General features: G+C 39.7%; 1 protein-coding gene across 1 annotated transcript in view; it reads left to right on the forward strand.

Annotated features, from left to right (window-relative positions):
- Positions 1-213: 213 nt before the first annotated feature.
- PKD1L2 (polycystic kidney disease 1-like 2) overlaps positions 214-16,252 on the forward strand; it is a gene marked incomplete at its 3' end in the record, with an annotated part of 34,256 nt that continues 18,217 nt past the window's right edge. The window contains exons 1-17 of the mRNA XM_010182187.1: positions 214-601; positions 1,145-1,309; positions 4,192-4,377; positions 5,079-5,189; positions 5,606-5,753; positions 7,345-7,574; positions 8,237-8,641; positions 9,738-9,836; positions 10,571-10,620; positions 11,727-11,844; positions 12,474-12,681; positions 12,837-12,957; positions 13,212-13,353; positions 13,834-14,034; positions 14,257-14,402; positions 14,863-15,057; positions 15,919-16,044. Coding sequence (XP_010180489.1) covers positions 214-601; positions 1,145-1,309; positions 4,192-4,377; positions 5,079-5,189; positions 5,606-5,753; positions 7,345-7,574; positions 8,237-8,641; positions 9,738-9,836; positions 10,571-10,620; positions 11,727-11,844; positions 12,474-12,681; positions 12,837-12,957; positions 13,212-13,353; positions 13,834-14,034; positions 14,257-14,402; positions 14,863-15,057; positions 15,919-16,044 — 3,039 coding nt within the window. The remainder of the gene's footprint in view (positions 602-1,144; positions 1,310-4,191; positions 4,378-5,078; positions 5,190-5,605; positions 5,754-7,344; positions 7,575-8,236; positions 8,642-9,737; positions 9,837-10,570; positions 10,621-11,726; positions 11,845-12,473; positions 12,682-12,836; positions 12,958-13,211; positions 13,354-13,833; positions 14,035-14,256; positions 14,403-14,862; positions 15,058-15,918; positions 16,045-16,252) is intronic.

The raw sequence follows: 16,252 nt of genomic DNA on the forward strand, positions 1-16,252 counted from the left end.
TAACGTCTTCTTTTTAAACAGACTTCACATGGAATGAGACATTTTTACAATAGGCCTGACAATGGCCATTGCAGTGGCTTAGCATCAACGCTTGTTGTGTGTATCCTCAGACACAATCACCGTTATATATTAGAAGCAATCTGGTTCATGTTCTATTGCTGCTGCTGTTGCAAGCAGCAAAGAGGAAGGAGAAATGCTGATGACATGACAAGGATGACACCTCAAGCTTTTGAGGAAGGCAGGAAAGAGAGTGTTGATGTGATAAGCAAGACCAGTGCCACACAGGGCACTGAGCTGAGAATGTGGCTTGGGATCGCTGTTCTAATTTCTCTTGCTGTGTGTTTGGCTGCAGATGAGGCAACCGTTGATGAAGGAATCCCTTGCTCAAAGTACCAGCTAGTTTTCAACCATTCATGCTATGAGTTTGTTAGACGCCAGCATAACTTCACAAGTGCCCAGAGCTGGTGTGAGAGACGAGGAGGGCACCTTGTCTTTATTGAAAATGAGGAAATTCAAGAGTTCTTGCAAAAACATATCACTGAGGATCAGGAATGGTGGATAGGACTGACCTCAAACTCCTTGATGAATGAAACTACTGACGGTAGGTGATTTTGAAATCACATCTTCTTTAAAACTGTATTAGCCCAAGGTGCTTACTGAACATGACATCTGTAGATATCTGCCGAAAATCCAATGTATTTTGTTGCTGTAACTACAGATTTATATTGAAATGGTTTAATTGCCTGCTTCAGTTCTCAGTTGCATGTTGTCACCTCTTGCATTGGATCTTGTCATTGTGTGAACACATGGTGAATTAGATCTGCTTGCTGACCCAGTTAAAAAATGTGCTGGGTTAGGTCTCCAGTGGAAGAGCAAGCTGAGCCAATTCATCACACTAGGAAGTGCTGCAAGACCTGATGCAAGGGAAATGTGGAATCTTGAGGCAGGGAGCACAGGGGAAGGGGCGGTTTCTCTTTTAGTGGCTGTATCAGGTTAAATATAAAATGCGACTGAAATCCCTATGCAGATAAAACCACCTCTGCTTTAGTGGGAGCAGGGCTACAGTCGTGCTCTGAAGGCTCTAACTCTGTAATTTTATTACTGTGGAAAATAAACATCCAGGACACAATTACTTTGTTCACAGGGTCAATGATTTGGCTGGACACTTCAAATATAAGCTACAGTAACTGGTACAAGGATCAGCCATCTCTCTTCTTATCCACATGCGGGTACATCCTGAAGAATGCCAAGTATCAGTGGGGTGTGACTGAAAATTGCAGCCAGGAATTTGACTTCATTTGCGAGTTTGGTAAGATACACAACGGCTGGAACTGAGAAGTGAGCATGCCATTTCCACAGCTGGGCATAAATTGCTTTGTGGTTTTCATTGTAGTTGAGCAATAACTTAATAGAGTTTATTAAATGTGAACAAGCAAAAAGCCATATAACCTCAGTAGGTGCTCTTTATCCAGTGTGCTGATGTAAGATCTGATCCAAAGAAAGGAAGAACCTTGAAATCACTGGCACATGTAGGTGCTCAGCAAGTAGCCATTAAGCTCCATGTTTCTAACAGAGGGCCAGTAAAATAGAAATGGATCTGAGAATGAATCTAAATGTGTAGCAGTTCATGTCTACAACAGAAGTAAGCTAGCTAGTTTAAAGCCAATTTGAGCAGTGCATGATAGCATGGTCGCAAGAATAAATTCCCACACTGCCATAGTACCTGAGCTAGGTGGGACCTGTGTAACTGCCCTGTAAAAGTATTCTTAACCTCAAATATGTGCCAAAATAATTTCTATTTGTAACTGAAGCAAAAATACAGCCAAGTTTCCAGACACACCACTCCTAGCAGCCTGGAGTAAGCAAAAATGAGAGCAAGTTTATCTTGTTTCTTCTCAGACCCTTCCATCATGTGAAGTTCGAGGGCTTCCCTAGGATAAGGAAGCAGACAGGAACTTGTGCTCAGACAAATAAAAAAAATCTACAGCCATTGTGTCCCTTCAATGATGACTTGGAACAAACAGTCCTGGAAAGGAATGCAGGCAATATCGTCCCAGTCAACGTATGGATGTGAGGGGTTTGTGTTTCTCACACTTCGCACATAAGCCAAGCATTTTAAATTGTTACTAGAACTAAGGTGACAAAGACTGGAAGGAAAGTCTGGCTGTAGGCTCACTAAAGTACAGAAAGAGTCTTTGAATCCAGTATGCAAGTACAGATTACCACAGGCCCTAGCAGTGCCGCCGCCCTGCTCCAGTACCGTACTTCTGACATAACTAACAAGTCGTTCCACAATGAGCAACACTAAAAAAGTTTTGTTTCCTGACCTGATGTTATGTTCCACATCCCCTCCCCACCCTCCTCCTCAGCACTCCCATATCCCCAGCATGTCCTGCCTCTGCAAATACTTTTCCCTCCCTCAGCTCCTTCCTCTGCAGTTCTGCAGCTCTATGTACTGGCTAGTTGAAACCCACATCGTGGAACAGATAAACAGGGGGTTATAATCCCTGCTCCTCATAGAGGCACTGATGTAGCTCTTTCTCTTCTACCTATCTATTGATTTTCATGGAATTTTAGGGTGTTTTGAGGTTTATATCCATACATCAAATTTGGCTGAATATGACTAACATTAAGAATGACCGGGGGAGAGGGAATTGGCAGACAGCACAATCCCTTAAGCTTATTTTCCTTGCAAAAACAGACCAAAATTATTTTTCCATTACAACCACAGAAGACAACTGTCTGTAAACTAGAATCTGACTTAAAGCCCACTAAATTCAAAAAGTGTTTGCGTTACTGAGCAACAGTGTCCTATGCTACATCCATCATTCCATTACCCAGGAAACTGAGAACAGATTGAGGCAATTATAGCCTTGATTTCAGTATCTACAGCTCACAGCCATTAGTACACACACATATTTCAATAACAGAGCAGACTCCACTTTTACCATCTTTGCATGCACAGAATTAGATCCAGTATCCCAAAGAAACAGGGACAATATTTTCATTAGTTTCCCTGGGCGTTGAATGTTTGGAAGTTCCCACAACCTGACAGTGCTTCAGCTTGTGTCTGTAAAATGGCCATAACCTAACACCTTCACGCACAGCTACTGTGAGGCTTGGTTCAACATTGAGTTTGAAACTTCAAATGAAGCTCCAAATGGTACCACTACTTCAATTTAATATCTCTGTTGTAGTAAAAATATAGCTATGGAACCAGGGTTTGTACACAGGAACACAAGCCAGGCTCTGTACATATTTCCACGGACAAAGTAAAGAACAAAAAAATGCATGAGATGATAGTCCGTATTAGAATTTAACAGCAAATTATTTTTCAAGATTATTTAAAGAGCTCTAATCTGTAAACTGATCATGTTGCTATAGTTACAGCCAGGCTTAGCTTTAGCCTTTAAATAACAATAGCACACAATTAGAGCAGTGTGCACACACTGGCACTGTTAATCAAGGTACTTAAGGGGAATGATCGCAACAGCAACTGGTGGACAATGTGTTTAAATCTGAGACAACTGAAACTAAAACACTCTTTTGCAACACTGCCATATGAGAGCAGTCTTTCACATCCTCCTCTTCAGGGTGTTAAGTATCCAGATTACCACAGGATAATACTAAGAATTCTGAAAGATAATTAACTGTCCCAGATTAATGAGGTGCGAGCATTTAGAGATATGACCTTACTCATTTCAGCTGAATTAAGTCAGTAAAATATCACACAGGAACGAAGGTGTTTCTGTAGCAGAAATGGGATCAGGTCCCATGCTTAATATGCAAACTATTCTTCAGAGCAATTACCTGAATATTATGCGAATAACACACTGCCACAAGGCTCTTTCGGAAGTAAGGAGTAACTTTAAACTTTACAGTCCTGCAGGTCAACCAAATGCTAAGTGTTTTCCACAGAAGTATGTTTATTTTTTAAATTAAAACACTTTGGTTTATTTAATATGTTCTCAAAATATTGTTTAAGGCAGTAAAAGCTGTAAATCTGTTCCTTTAAATTTTTTTAAAAAGGAAAAATATTTTATTATTTGTTCTTTTATTTTATTTTTTGAATTGTGTATTTTAAAAGGAAGAAAAGTGAAGAAAGAGGAAAAAAAGGGGATATGCAGGAGAATTGTGCCAGGATTTTTCAGAAATTCAATGAGTTAAATCTGATATTTTTTCTCCTGTTAGAATACGGCCAGAGCATTGCTTGTGATAATAACAATGCCACCGTACAGTGTGGATCAGGAGAAGTTATTCAAATTGGAGAGAGCTTCTACGGACGGAAAACCCCTCACTACTGTGTATCGGAGACTCCTCTCCAGTACGACACTGATGAAGACTGTAGCTGGATCAGTGTCAGAGATGAAGCAGCAGGTAGTATCATATGGCATTGCTTGTTAGGACCAGAGAGTATGTGCCAAGGTTCCTAGTCACTAAAATATTTTCTCTTGTATTTCAGTAGAGTTAGTGAATGTGAAAGTGGATTATTCCTAATAGGAAGGGAATCACAGAAAACTTCTGACATGGAGAACATTCTCACAGGAGGCTGGATGGAAAGGAGTGAAGAGTAAACACTCAGGGAAGGGACCCAAAGGGAGACCCTAGGTTTGACAGAGATGGAAGATAACAAATCCATACAAACCTAACTCCAAACCAGGAGGGGTGAAAAGGCTGACCTCATGGGCACAGGAGGGCAGAAGGGGTCTGCTGCTGCCTGCCATGCACCAGGTATACAGCCTTCTGGAGCTACAGGGCTCCGTGGCTTGCCAGACCAAATGGTGAATGTGGCCTGTCCCTGTGGTGATTCCCTGGCCTTCCAGCCAAAATGAAACATAATATTTAACTTCTTTTTTAACCCTAATTTAGCTTTATTCCAGCAAAGTGGAATGATGCTAAGAAATACCGGGCAATAAGCAACACACTGAAGTCAAAGTGATGTGGAAGTTTGACTAGACATCAGTGACATGATATTGCTCCCCTCGCATTTTTGTTTCCATAATCATCTCTTATCTAGGCTGTTATAACAAGTCAAAGAAAAAACCCACTAGTTCATATAAAACGGTCCTCCTTTCCAGGCCAGTGTCATGGTCTTCAGGCCTGCCAGGTGGCAGCGGACAGCACTTTCTTTGGAGATCCATGTCCAGCTTCTGGAAGCTATCTGTCTATTGAGTACCACTGCAAGGAAGGTAAGTGAGAGGGGGCTGTCAACAGGAAAAGCCCGTTCTGTTCTTTGCTGTAACACTGTGACCACTGATATTTATCTTAGAAACCACTGCTCCGTCCTCAAGGAAGAAGGTGGTGATCACTAAAAACAGGCACAAATATGTAGCTTCTCTGTCCTAACTGAGGATTGTTGATAGGATACAAACCCAGGAAATTCAGACACATAAAACACACTTAAATGAAATTATGTTCCAACAAGAATCTTGACCAGTCATTATGGGAAAGATTCAGCTCCCTGCCACACCACTAATACACTCAAATTAGCAGCAGTATCAGCTCTGCTTTGGAGAAGGCCTGCTCTCAATATATGTAAATTAATTGAATAAAGTAAGAAATCTAGACAAACAATGGCACTGAATTCTGTCATTATCTTTTACAGGTCTGCACCTGGTTGTAACAGATACATGCTTTGTCTTTGAAAATATCACAGTCAGTCTGAACTGGCTGCTTGCTCCATACACTGGCAACCTTTCCTGTGTCATTAGCACTGGAGATGGCCACACTATTGATCCTTACTACCCTCCAACGTAAGATATATCCTTCATGTATGATCAGACAAACACTGCTTGCATGTTATTGAACCATCTAAGTGTCTTAAATGAGATATTAAAAACTAAGTAGATTAATAGTAGACCATATATACAAGACACTTGGATCTGCAGAAACTTGTTTTGAAACAAATACAAAATTTTATGTCAAGCTGCCAACTGCAGTCTTTCTTATGCTTATTATGACAAATGATTCCCATTTCTAACTAAGAGAATTTATTACTGGTCCTAAGACACAAAAGTACTGAAAACATGTCAGTGTTTTTTGATAACATTGCATTCTGGAGTTTTCATCTTTTTTTAATTGTATAAAAATTGTGTCTTTAAAAGATAGAACTTTTTTTTTTGCTGGATTTAAAGATCAGATTTTGTCCTAGTGCCAGGAATGACAGAGAATGGGTCTAGAAATGTATTTGTCTACTAATGGAATCCTACTTGAGTCAACCAGAAAAATAAGAGTAGAAGAATAAAACCCAAAAAGCAGTAATGTACTAGAAACAGTAAGCATTCTATCAGAGCCACAGACAGACCTGCAGCTGCAAAGGACTTGAAAAAAAATTTTGATACTGAACCTTTAAGTAAAATATATTTGCTAGCTAGCTGTTAGCAGAGGCTTGCTGTTTTCATGGGAAGTCCTTCTACTTCACCTACTAAATGGCTCGCAGTCATGCTCATGTGAGTCCAGTTTGATACCCTCTCTTACTGGAATTGCCCTTTGTAGTCTGACCTTGTCATCTGCATGTTTTTGAAGTCCAATTAAAATGAACCCTTTTTCTTTATTAAAACAGCTAATGAAAAATATGCATTATCAAGGATGATATGTCCTGATGGTTGTTTGTGTTTGCTAGGTGGTACCATGATCAGACTATAAATTGTTCACAGAGAATAGCGTCAGAAACATTATTTATTTGCCTTTCCACTGTGTATGTCATCCGAGAAGGATACCCTTAGATTCTTTTCACCACCTCCCTGTGCTTGTTACTAGTAATAGCGGCTACCACCGACTTCATATCAATTCATATCCTGTTGCTATCATGAGCTGCACCAGATCCAGGAGTGAAGAGACATTTTTGCTAGCGTGGGCAAGTATAGAAGCAGCTGCACAGTAAAAAAAATGGAAAAGAAAGCTTTCACAAAATGCTGAGCATCCTCAGCTTCCACTGCTATATCTAAAAGTTAGTATATTGGGAATAAAACAAAGGATAGAGAATTAAGGGCACTGTTACATGTTCTAATGTGCATGGTCGCATGTCTGTCCTCAGAGCCAACAAGTCAAAAACCAGATCCAATGCCACGTTATTGAACTGTAATCTATCTATTTTGCAGCAAAAAGTATCCACCTTTATAGATATGCTCTGAGAATAACCACACTGATATACATCCTTAGTGACACTGTAGCTGGAACAAAGGAATAATCTTCAACCCTAAAAATTCTATGTAAACAAATGAAGGATTACAATGATTACTGGAGAGTCAGAAATTTGGGAACTATGATCACTGTTATCTCATAAGGCTAAAGACTTCCCAGGACAGTCTTCCACAACAAGCAGCCATTCTCTTTCTATTCTAGTCTGCTCAGTAATGTCACATATAAATATTCCTCTCCTGGAGAGTTCACCATTTTTGTGGAGTGCACCACCAGTGAATGGCACGTGACGGCACAGAAGCGGGTGACTGTTCAAGATAAGATGGATCAACTACGCATTACTGGATGCTACAGCCAGTACGAATCTGGGAACAGCTCTCACTGCCGTACGCTGTATGGGGAGTTGTTGTGGATTCAAGTTGAACTCAATGGAGGTGAGGGTAATTAAACTGCAAGATTTAAACATCAGGCCAATTATTATGCTACCCATGGGATAGAAGCAGGATTTTCATTATGCAGAACAACATTCCTTTTTAGTGAATGCTTTCCTTCTAATTGTTGCATTAGTCTCAGGTGCATTGGAGGGGTTCCTTCTCAGAGCTATTACACCACCTCAAACATAAGTATAAATCCACTTACCCTCTACACAAAGCTGACAAAGCATGGGCATAGCTTTAGTCACATGAATCCAAATGAAGCCAGTTGAAATACTGCCATCTTTTAAGTTAGGAACTCACAGAAATGCTTCTCTGATTAAGGGTAAGAGGATTCCACACTGAGCTGGTCACATTTGCTGATGTATATTTTGTTCTTACTTCATGTTCCTGGAATCCACATATATGCTTAAAAAATAAAATTCAGTAGCGTATGTTTGAGTTCTCTTGACTGCCCTCACACTCCCAGCGGAAGCACGTGATAAACTTCCATAGGGAGCCTAGAGGAGCACAAAGGCACCTCAAGTGACCTTACCAAAAATGACTGCACTGCTGCAGTGTTCTTATGACTTCTTTATAAATACCTGAGTGCTGCACAAAGCAGCTAGAATTGGGTGGCCTATTATGCAAGTTGTGAGAAATTTTGAACTTTCTTTTTGCAGGCAATGGAGTGACCTACATTCTGTTAGCAGATAACATGACACTCACTGAATCCAGCGCAAAGGAAGGAATTGTCCCTCACAATCTGACACTCTATGGTGCCTCTCAAGAGCTGCTAGGCCCAGGGGTACATCAGCTGGAAATCCGAGCATCCAGCAACACGACCACATCAGAGATCTCAGAGAGTATTGCTGTTCACTTAATTGAGCCAGTATCTGGTCTTCAGGCTGCAGTAGCTTCTCACGCTCTGCAGCTGGGGGAGAGTTTGCAGATAAATGTCTCTGTGTCTCATGGTGCCCCAGATAAGCTGAAGTTTGAGATGACTGGATCTAATGAAACTCACTCTCACAAAGAAGTCAGCCCTCATGGGGAACCTCGAATGTACATCGTTCCCGTGCACTCTGAAGGTATAGTACGCTGACATCTTCCCTATTTCCAAGACACTCACAGCTGAGTAGAGGAGCTCACATGAACAGTGAACATGAACAACACCCTGGGGTAGGGGACAACAATGTACAGCTGAATTTAGTAGCTTCTCAAGCTGCCTAGACTTGGTCTGCAGAACTGCATGAACAGCACAGTCTACCTGACTTGTGAGATAAAAGAATAGAGCTGGCAACTGGCGTCTGCATACAGAGGCTGAAAGCAAGGCTTCACCTGATTTTTGCAATAATAAAGATATAGCAAACCAGGGTTTATTTGTTCATTACAGATCTGATTCAGGTACAAATGATGACATTTTCCCAAATCACAAAGTGTTTTCCTTCTGTTTGTTCATATGTATAACTTCTTAAGTTCACACTCCCCTGCCTTTTATACTGAGTAATTAATAACCTGAGTTCTCAGCAGAGATGACAAAGAAAAGGGGAGCTTTGCTGTGCATCAGTCTCTTACACATCGGGTTTTTTGGACTTACTTATACATAAGCTTTTTAGAAAATTTTTCTTTCTATTATTAAGAAATCAAAGCATTTAAGATGTGGAATTAGGGAGATTGTCCTTAAGAGTTAACTCAGTGGCAGAAGATAAAAAAGTCTACTCCTTTCATGAACTATTCAAATCCCATGCCAAAGCTGGAACACTAGTAGCTAATTATGATTTCATTTTCTGTTTGAAAATTATTCAATATTAAACGTTTTATTGGGTCTCCCTATACCCATTTGAACATCCCATCCCTTCAGGCAGAAATTTTCAACCAAGTCAGTTGCTCTCTCAAGATGTTTAAATTCATTTGGACTGCAGTATTAGCACACCTCCAGTTTCCTGTGTGGTGGTATCATAGCCAGCTGACAAAGAACAGCATTGCAAGTGCTAGGACAAAGGCAGCAGAGTTATTAAAAAGCTGAGATAAAGGGGAAGAACATTCCTTGAAAAGCCTTTCAGCAGTGGAAACTCACCAGAAAAACCCCAAAGCTCTAAACAGAAAAGATTACTTTCTTTACAAATTGGATTTTTTATCTCAAACTTGACAGACTATTCTTAACTGGTCATTTGTCTTCTCTAGGCACTTTCCTAGTGAAAGTTGTGGCCATGAATGCCTTCTCAAACATGACTCTGGATCTTGGGTTCATCACTGTGCTGGCAAACAGTTCTCGTAAAGAAGGTAATTGCGTTAATCTGACAGTGCTGGCTTTGACCACATAAGTGTCTTTTTGCAATCAGAGCATTTCATGGTGCGTTTATGGTTTGCATCCAGTAATCGCTTTCCTTTCAGCAACAGTGCTGAAAACTTTTATGGAGGCTTCTTCCTGATGAAGGCAGATTCCCTGGCTTTGCACTGTCTTTTTGAAGTAGTCATAAATTAGCATCACTCCGTATATGTTACACATTGCACATTTGTTATTTGTCCCATAAATAACTAGTGATGTTTATGGCCTGGGACATAGCTCTGAAACTAGGAAGTATTTGCATCACAGCAGTCTCATAAATTGCTGTCAGTAAATGTTTCTAGATGGCTCATCCTCACATTTACAAAAGCAGATTATACCAGGAATAAAGTGACTTTAGTATCAATCTTATTGAGACTTTTCCAGTGCCTTCTCTCAATTTTCCTTTGTACATAAATGAAACTCCATCACCTTCTGTGAATTTATTTTGATTTACACCATTATGTTTGAAGAATCAGGATCATCTTCTTTATAGTATGCGACTAGCTTGTTACAGTTTTACCCATGGTAACTATAGATTGTTTATCACAGTTCTAGAGTCTGATTCTTACAGCCCTATCTTTCAGACTGCCTATAGTAAAATCCTGCATATTGAAGTCATATTCACTGAGGATGTCTGAAAGCTTTACAGGTAGCACTAAAATATTCTGCGCATTTTTGTATTAAACAGATTCTGCTAAGGAAGAAGACAGCTCCAAAACAAACACCCACAAGACAAATGTAAGTATTATTTAAAGATCTTTCTTTAAAATTCAAATGCTTAGAAATTCTTCTTGCTGGTAAAAGTGCTGCATAAGATACTGAAAATAAGTATTAGCAACATGGACTAGATTTTGTGTGCCCCATATGGTTTAACATAAAATCTGTACCAAATGTCTCCAAGACAAATGTGTTAACAGACATTCAATCTACAATCTGTAAAAGCAATTACAAAATTAGAGAAAATTAATTTCCACAATGATACAGTTTTGGAAGTTGAAATGTGCTTAGATGATTTTTTAAATTATCTGCTTGACTAATGGAAACTTCTCTTTGAGGGGCTGTCCTTCAAGCAAACTTTAATTTTTGTTACTGTTGTTTCTAAGTGTTTTTTGCATCTGTATTGGAATGCTTATGTTACTTTGCAATAAGGAAATTTCCAGTTTATGGCAAACTGAGAGACTAATGATACACCAACTGCTAGCAGCTGCACAAATTGAATAATAGGATTGCTAGATATAATATTATGTTATCATCTCTAAGGTCTAGTTTTAACTATAACTCTAGCAGACAGATGTCTGCTATAGGAGAAGTGCTGCTTTTACAGGTTGTCTGTAAGAATATATGGCATCAGAGGAATATAAATCTAATTCAAAACAAAGTTTATCACAGTTTGATGCACAAAAAGACAAATTCAGCTACTTCCTTCTTCTCTTTATCTATAGCTGTAGTATATCCAATTCAAATTTAAAAAAACAAATATACTAGAAGATGTTCTAGTAGAGAAATTATTGTCCAAGGTTTAAAAGTCTTGGTCCATAAGTGGAAAAATAATAGGAATTAATTTCTTAAGTATCTGCAATATTTTTGGAAATGGGAGCTGGGCTCCTAAGCACTTATGAGTTAGGGAATATTTTGCCACATGTGATTTCTGTGTGCTACCTGCTTCTATTCCCGTAACTTCTACTTTCATACTACCACCTGTCAGCGAAACATCGTTTAAACTACAGATCTGCATACAGTAATTTGGGGTCTAAACTTTCAGACCTTTTTCAGTATAAGGAAGCAAGATATGTATGTGTTTATATACACTACTGTCCTAACTGATATATTTGCTTATTATTTAGGATCGAAAAAGAAAAATCAAAATATATATTAAACCGAGTCGCCATGTCGATCCTTTCACAACTGTCACACTTGGCTGGCCAGATAACAACAATAATTCCAGTTTTCTCTGGTCCTGTGGTACGTGCATTTCCTGAACTTTTCTCACCAACCTGTATTTGATGATTGACAAACTCACTGCCATGTCAGATCAAGTGGTGAAAATCTGACTAAAAGATGGTTTAGTCTCTGCATGTTTTAAAACTTGCCACTCACTGTACATGAAGAATGTGCTTCTACCTTACCCTGGTTTTAACACACAACTAATTATGGTAAATAATATGACAGTACTCAGTTTTACCTTTTCCCAAAGGTGGTTACTCCTGAGTTTCAGTCTTTCAAGTTCTGCTCATCCTAACTCCTCAGCCTCATAGCCGAAAATGAATCCCAAGTGACTCACATAGCGAGGCATTTGCAAGGTATATTTGTCTCAATAAACCAGCAATAATTAGCATTAAACATGATGCAAAAACATTTATGGCTGAAAACTGTATTGAGATTCAGGACATCTGTGTTCTATCCCCATGCTTATCCCTGACCTCATGCATTACTTAGAAAAAGTCAGTCTCTACTCTGGTTACACACTCTGTAAATTGGGTTAAGGAAACTTGTTTGCTCTATAAAGGTCTTCAAACTTATAGCAGAAAAGTCCTTTCTAAGAGACATAGGATGTGATGACTATTCTAATTATAAAGGAAATATTTGTGCAGGAGCTTGCTGGCCTGAGTGGAACGAATGTGTGAAGCAACAGATAATCCTAACCAATCAAACTGAGGTGCAAATCCCACCTTCCTGCCTTCCTCCTCCAAAGTCAGCAGTGACTGTCAGAGTTACAGTCCGAAACCATAGCAATGAAGAGAGGCAGGACGAGCAATGTCTTTATGTGACTGCAAAACAAGAACTGCAACTAGGAATCAGGTTTGTTTTTAAACCTTAGTATTCATTGTTTATTACTACACAAACATACTACAAGGCTCGCAGAATTTCATCAAATGACAGTAAAACAATCAATGTCAAGGACTTTGACATCTTATACAGTTACTACTTGTAACTACTGTCTGACTTGCTTACAGGTGTGAGGCAAACTGTAAGCCAGTGAATGCCAGTAACGAAGTTGTTTTGAGCGTCTCTGGACAGAAGGACTCCCAGGGCATATATTATAAGTGGTATTTAGATAACACGTTCCAAAACAAGGTGAGAGCATCAGATTTGCCAGAAATACACAAAAACTAATATCCATCCTGAAGGAAAGCCATGTGGCCTCAGAGCGACACTTTGTCACATGGATGCTTTGGAAATAATAGTGAAAACGGAGACAACGGGGTGCCAGGTTTGGGAGGGGTTATAATGGAGGGCACCACACTATCGCCCTGTTCCTGATAAATCACAATAGCAATCACAGCAAAGAGCCTCTACTGTCATGCTTTCTTTTCTGTCTGATTTTCCAGTCTGCGCCCCTCCCTTCAGCCTGTGGCCTGACTGGTTTCCGGCAGAACTCTTTGAATTTTCTTCAAAGTAACACATCCATGTTGAAAATGAACAGCTCCTTCTTGCAGACACAGGGAGAAGCTTTTCAGATCAAAGTAACAGGTAGGGGCAAGCAGGGTTTTTCAGACTCCTTTGAGAGAGTCTCTGCCATCATGACACCACACTGACATTACACACATATAGCCTCACTGACAAATACAAAGTTAAATCAGTCCACAAGTTGAGAGCTGTTACTATGGACGTTCTTTAAAAAAAGAGCTAAGTTCATTCTAGGCTGTTGCACAGCAGGACAAATTCAGTTATCTTATTCCAAGCTGTTAATAACTTTGTGAAGGCTCATATAGAAATGAAGTTGATCAAATAATACAGCTTTGCTTTATAATGCAAACACTACCATCTTTTTAATAGTTCTTTTCCTCTTATGGCTTATTCAGTAGTAGGATTTCATTTCTGATTAGGTCCACCCTGATGTTTCTGGTGCCTGAACAAACAGCATCATTGCTAAGTAGGCAAGATTAATGTCTGAATATCAGTGCTGCCAGGGCACAATTATTGCTAATGTTCTGCTCCCTCCACTCCCAGCAATGACTCAGCACAGCTACGGGGAAGAAACCTACCTTGTCAGCACCGTGCCTCCGCCTGAGACCCCCAGTTGTGCCATGTCTCCCAAGCAGGGATCAGTGCTCACTGCTTTCACAGTCTCCTGCAGCGCTCCTTGCTTGGCGGACTCCTGCCAATCCAGTTGTAACAGGCAGCTCACGTACTGCTTTTATCTGAAATCAAGTAAGTCCTGAGGTGAACTGTTTGGCTAACTGGTTCTCTGCATTTCTAGCAAGCACTGTCACTGTTGCTAACAAAAGAAAAGGCACAACCTCTTCTACTTTCCAGGGAAACCAATAATGAGCCAATCAGGCCTGCACAGAGCAAGCCGAGAGTCCCCTGTTCTTGGAGAACGGGAGGTGTCTGTGTGGTGTCCGGTAGGTGACCCTCTCTTTCCTGTTTCAGATTCTCTACTGCAGTGTGGCCCGGATCGTGAACTCTTCCCAGTTTATCTTCCACTTGGAGAAGAGGAAAATAATTTCATTTTACATATGACAGTTACTGTCAGCAACAACTTCGGTGATACAGTTCAAACCAATGCTTCAGTGAAGGTACACAGGAGAATTACTTAATTTCAAGATCTCTCAAGTTGATCTCTAACCTGCAATTCACTTTTGGACTTTCTTCCCATTTTATACTTATTACTTTCCTCTGAATGTGCCGTAATTACCACGTTCCTAACATAGTCTATTCTCTGTGGACTCAAGGTCGACAAAAGTATCTTCCACTGTGCTTTTTCTAGGATAGAAGTTTAAAAGATGTTCTAATTGGACTTTGTGCAGCATAAGCTGTAATAAGTGAGTCTGGAGTTACTGAAGACTCCTGCTTCTGCCCCAGTGCCCCAGTAAGGGGATCCTTATCAGGCCACTCAAAATAAAACATGAAAAACTGGCAACACAAAGTTTTCTGTCCCACTCTAGCTGGGCTGTCAGTAAGATGATCGTGGAAGCTACTCAAAGATAATTGTAGCAGTGTTCGCAATGTTAAGAGCATATCTGATTTCTTCCTCAGGTAGGACATGCAGATATGATTGATGGGAACCTGACCCTGCAGGCTATTGTATATGAGAAGGCAAACACCATCCTAAAAGATGGGAATAACAGCATGAGTCTTTTCCAGCTCTATAAGTCAGTGACTTCAGTCCTTAACCAGGAGACTCCAGAGGAAAGCTTTAACGTATCTTTACACATGGACACACGAAAAGAGGTCAGCCAGATACTTGTTTTCTCACAGTACAATGCAATATAATGGACTTTTCATATTCTTTGACAGCTCTTAAGTAATAAAAACCTCATATATCACCACCTAAACTCAATGGAGGTCTCAAGTTTCTAGAATATGTCTCAGTGTTTATCACACGTTTCAGCTATTTTTCACTATTTGCCCACATGAATAGTTTGTTTTATCATCCATCTGTAGAAGAATCCATTCTCAATTGTTATTGCATCAACTTAAACTAATGTTAAGTTAATGGTGTTTTAAAACTTAAAATCAACTTGATTTTCCAGAAAAAAAATTTAAAAACTAATAAAATGGCCTCTCTTGTGGGAGGAATATCCTATCTAATTTTTCCAAAAAGTACTAGATGGCAGGTAACTTTAGTTTGTTCATTTCAGCCCCCAGCTTATGTTTCAGTTATAAGCTTATATTTGTGCAGTGCTTTGAGCGCCTTAGATGAACAGATCTAGAGAAATGCAATGTATCCTTCAATTATGATTCATTTGAGTAACATCAATCATACATGGCTCTGCTTTCTCTGGAAGTGGCATTTAGATAGTAATTCACATACATTAGTACAAATTCTTACACATAAGTCTCTTTTCTATTAATGGATGTTAAGTGTATAAATACTCTGTGTTGGGAGGTAACATTAAACTCATGATTATACAGTTACTAAGGCAAGTGGCATCTTGTCAGTAGACCTAATATCAGTTCAAATTATCCTTGTTGTGGAGTTTTACTCTATCGCATAATTTACAGCAAGCCTGGCTGTCAATATACAGCACTACTTGCACAGTCCTAATTAGCATCTTACTCCTTTGCCTAATTATCCCTTTTCATCCCAAGCTCCGAGGGTTGATGCTGACAACTCTCTCTGCTGTTAACATAACATCAATGCAGACTGCTCTTAAGATGTCAGAAGTATTGAAAGAAACCACTTACAGGAGTGAAGAGCTGTCTGTCTCAGCACAGGTAAGAAGCAATTAATCCTGTATCTCCTCCCACTAACCTTGGAAGAGTTACCTGTTCTTACCCATTTTTTGAACTATACCAGCCGGTGTATTTTGACCAGAAGGGAACAGATTTTTCTGTTTGGAGTAAGCTAATTCGGACTCACAGACATTGTCTCAGCAAACACTACAATCCAGGCTATGACCATCTGGCCAGTTAAATTTTATGA

This window comes from Mesitornis unicolor, unplaced genomic scaffold (genome assembly GCF_000695765.1).
Source record: "Mesitornis unicolor isolate BGI_N332 unplaced genomic scaffold, ASM69576v1 scaffold54323, whole genome shotgun sequence".
Classification (NCBI taxonomy): domain Eukaryota; kingdom Metazoa; phylum Chordata; class Aves; order Mesitornithiformes; family Mesitornithidae; genus Mesitornis; species Mesitornis unicolor.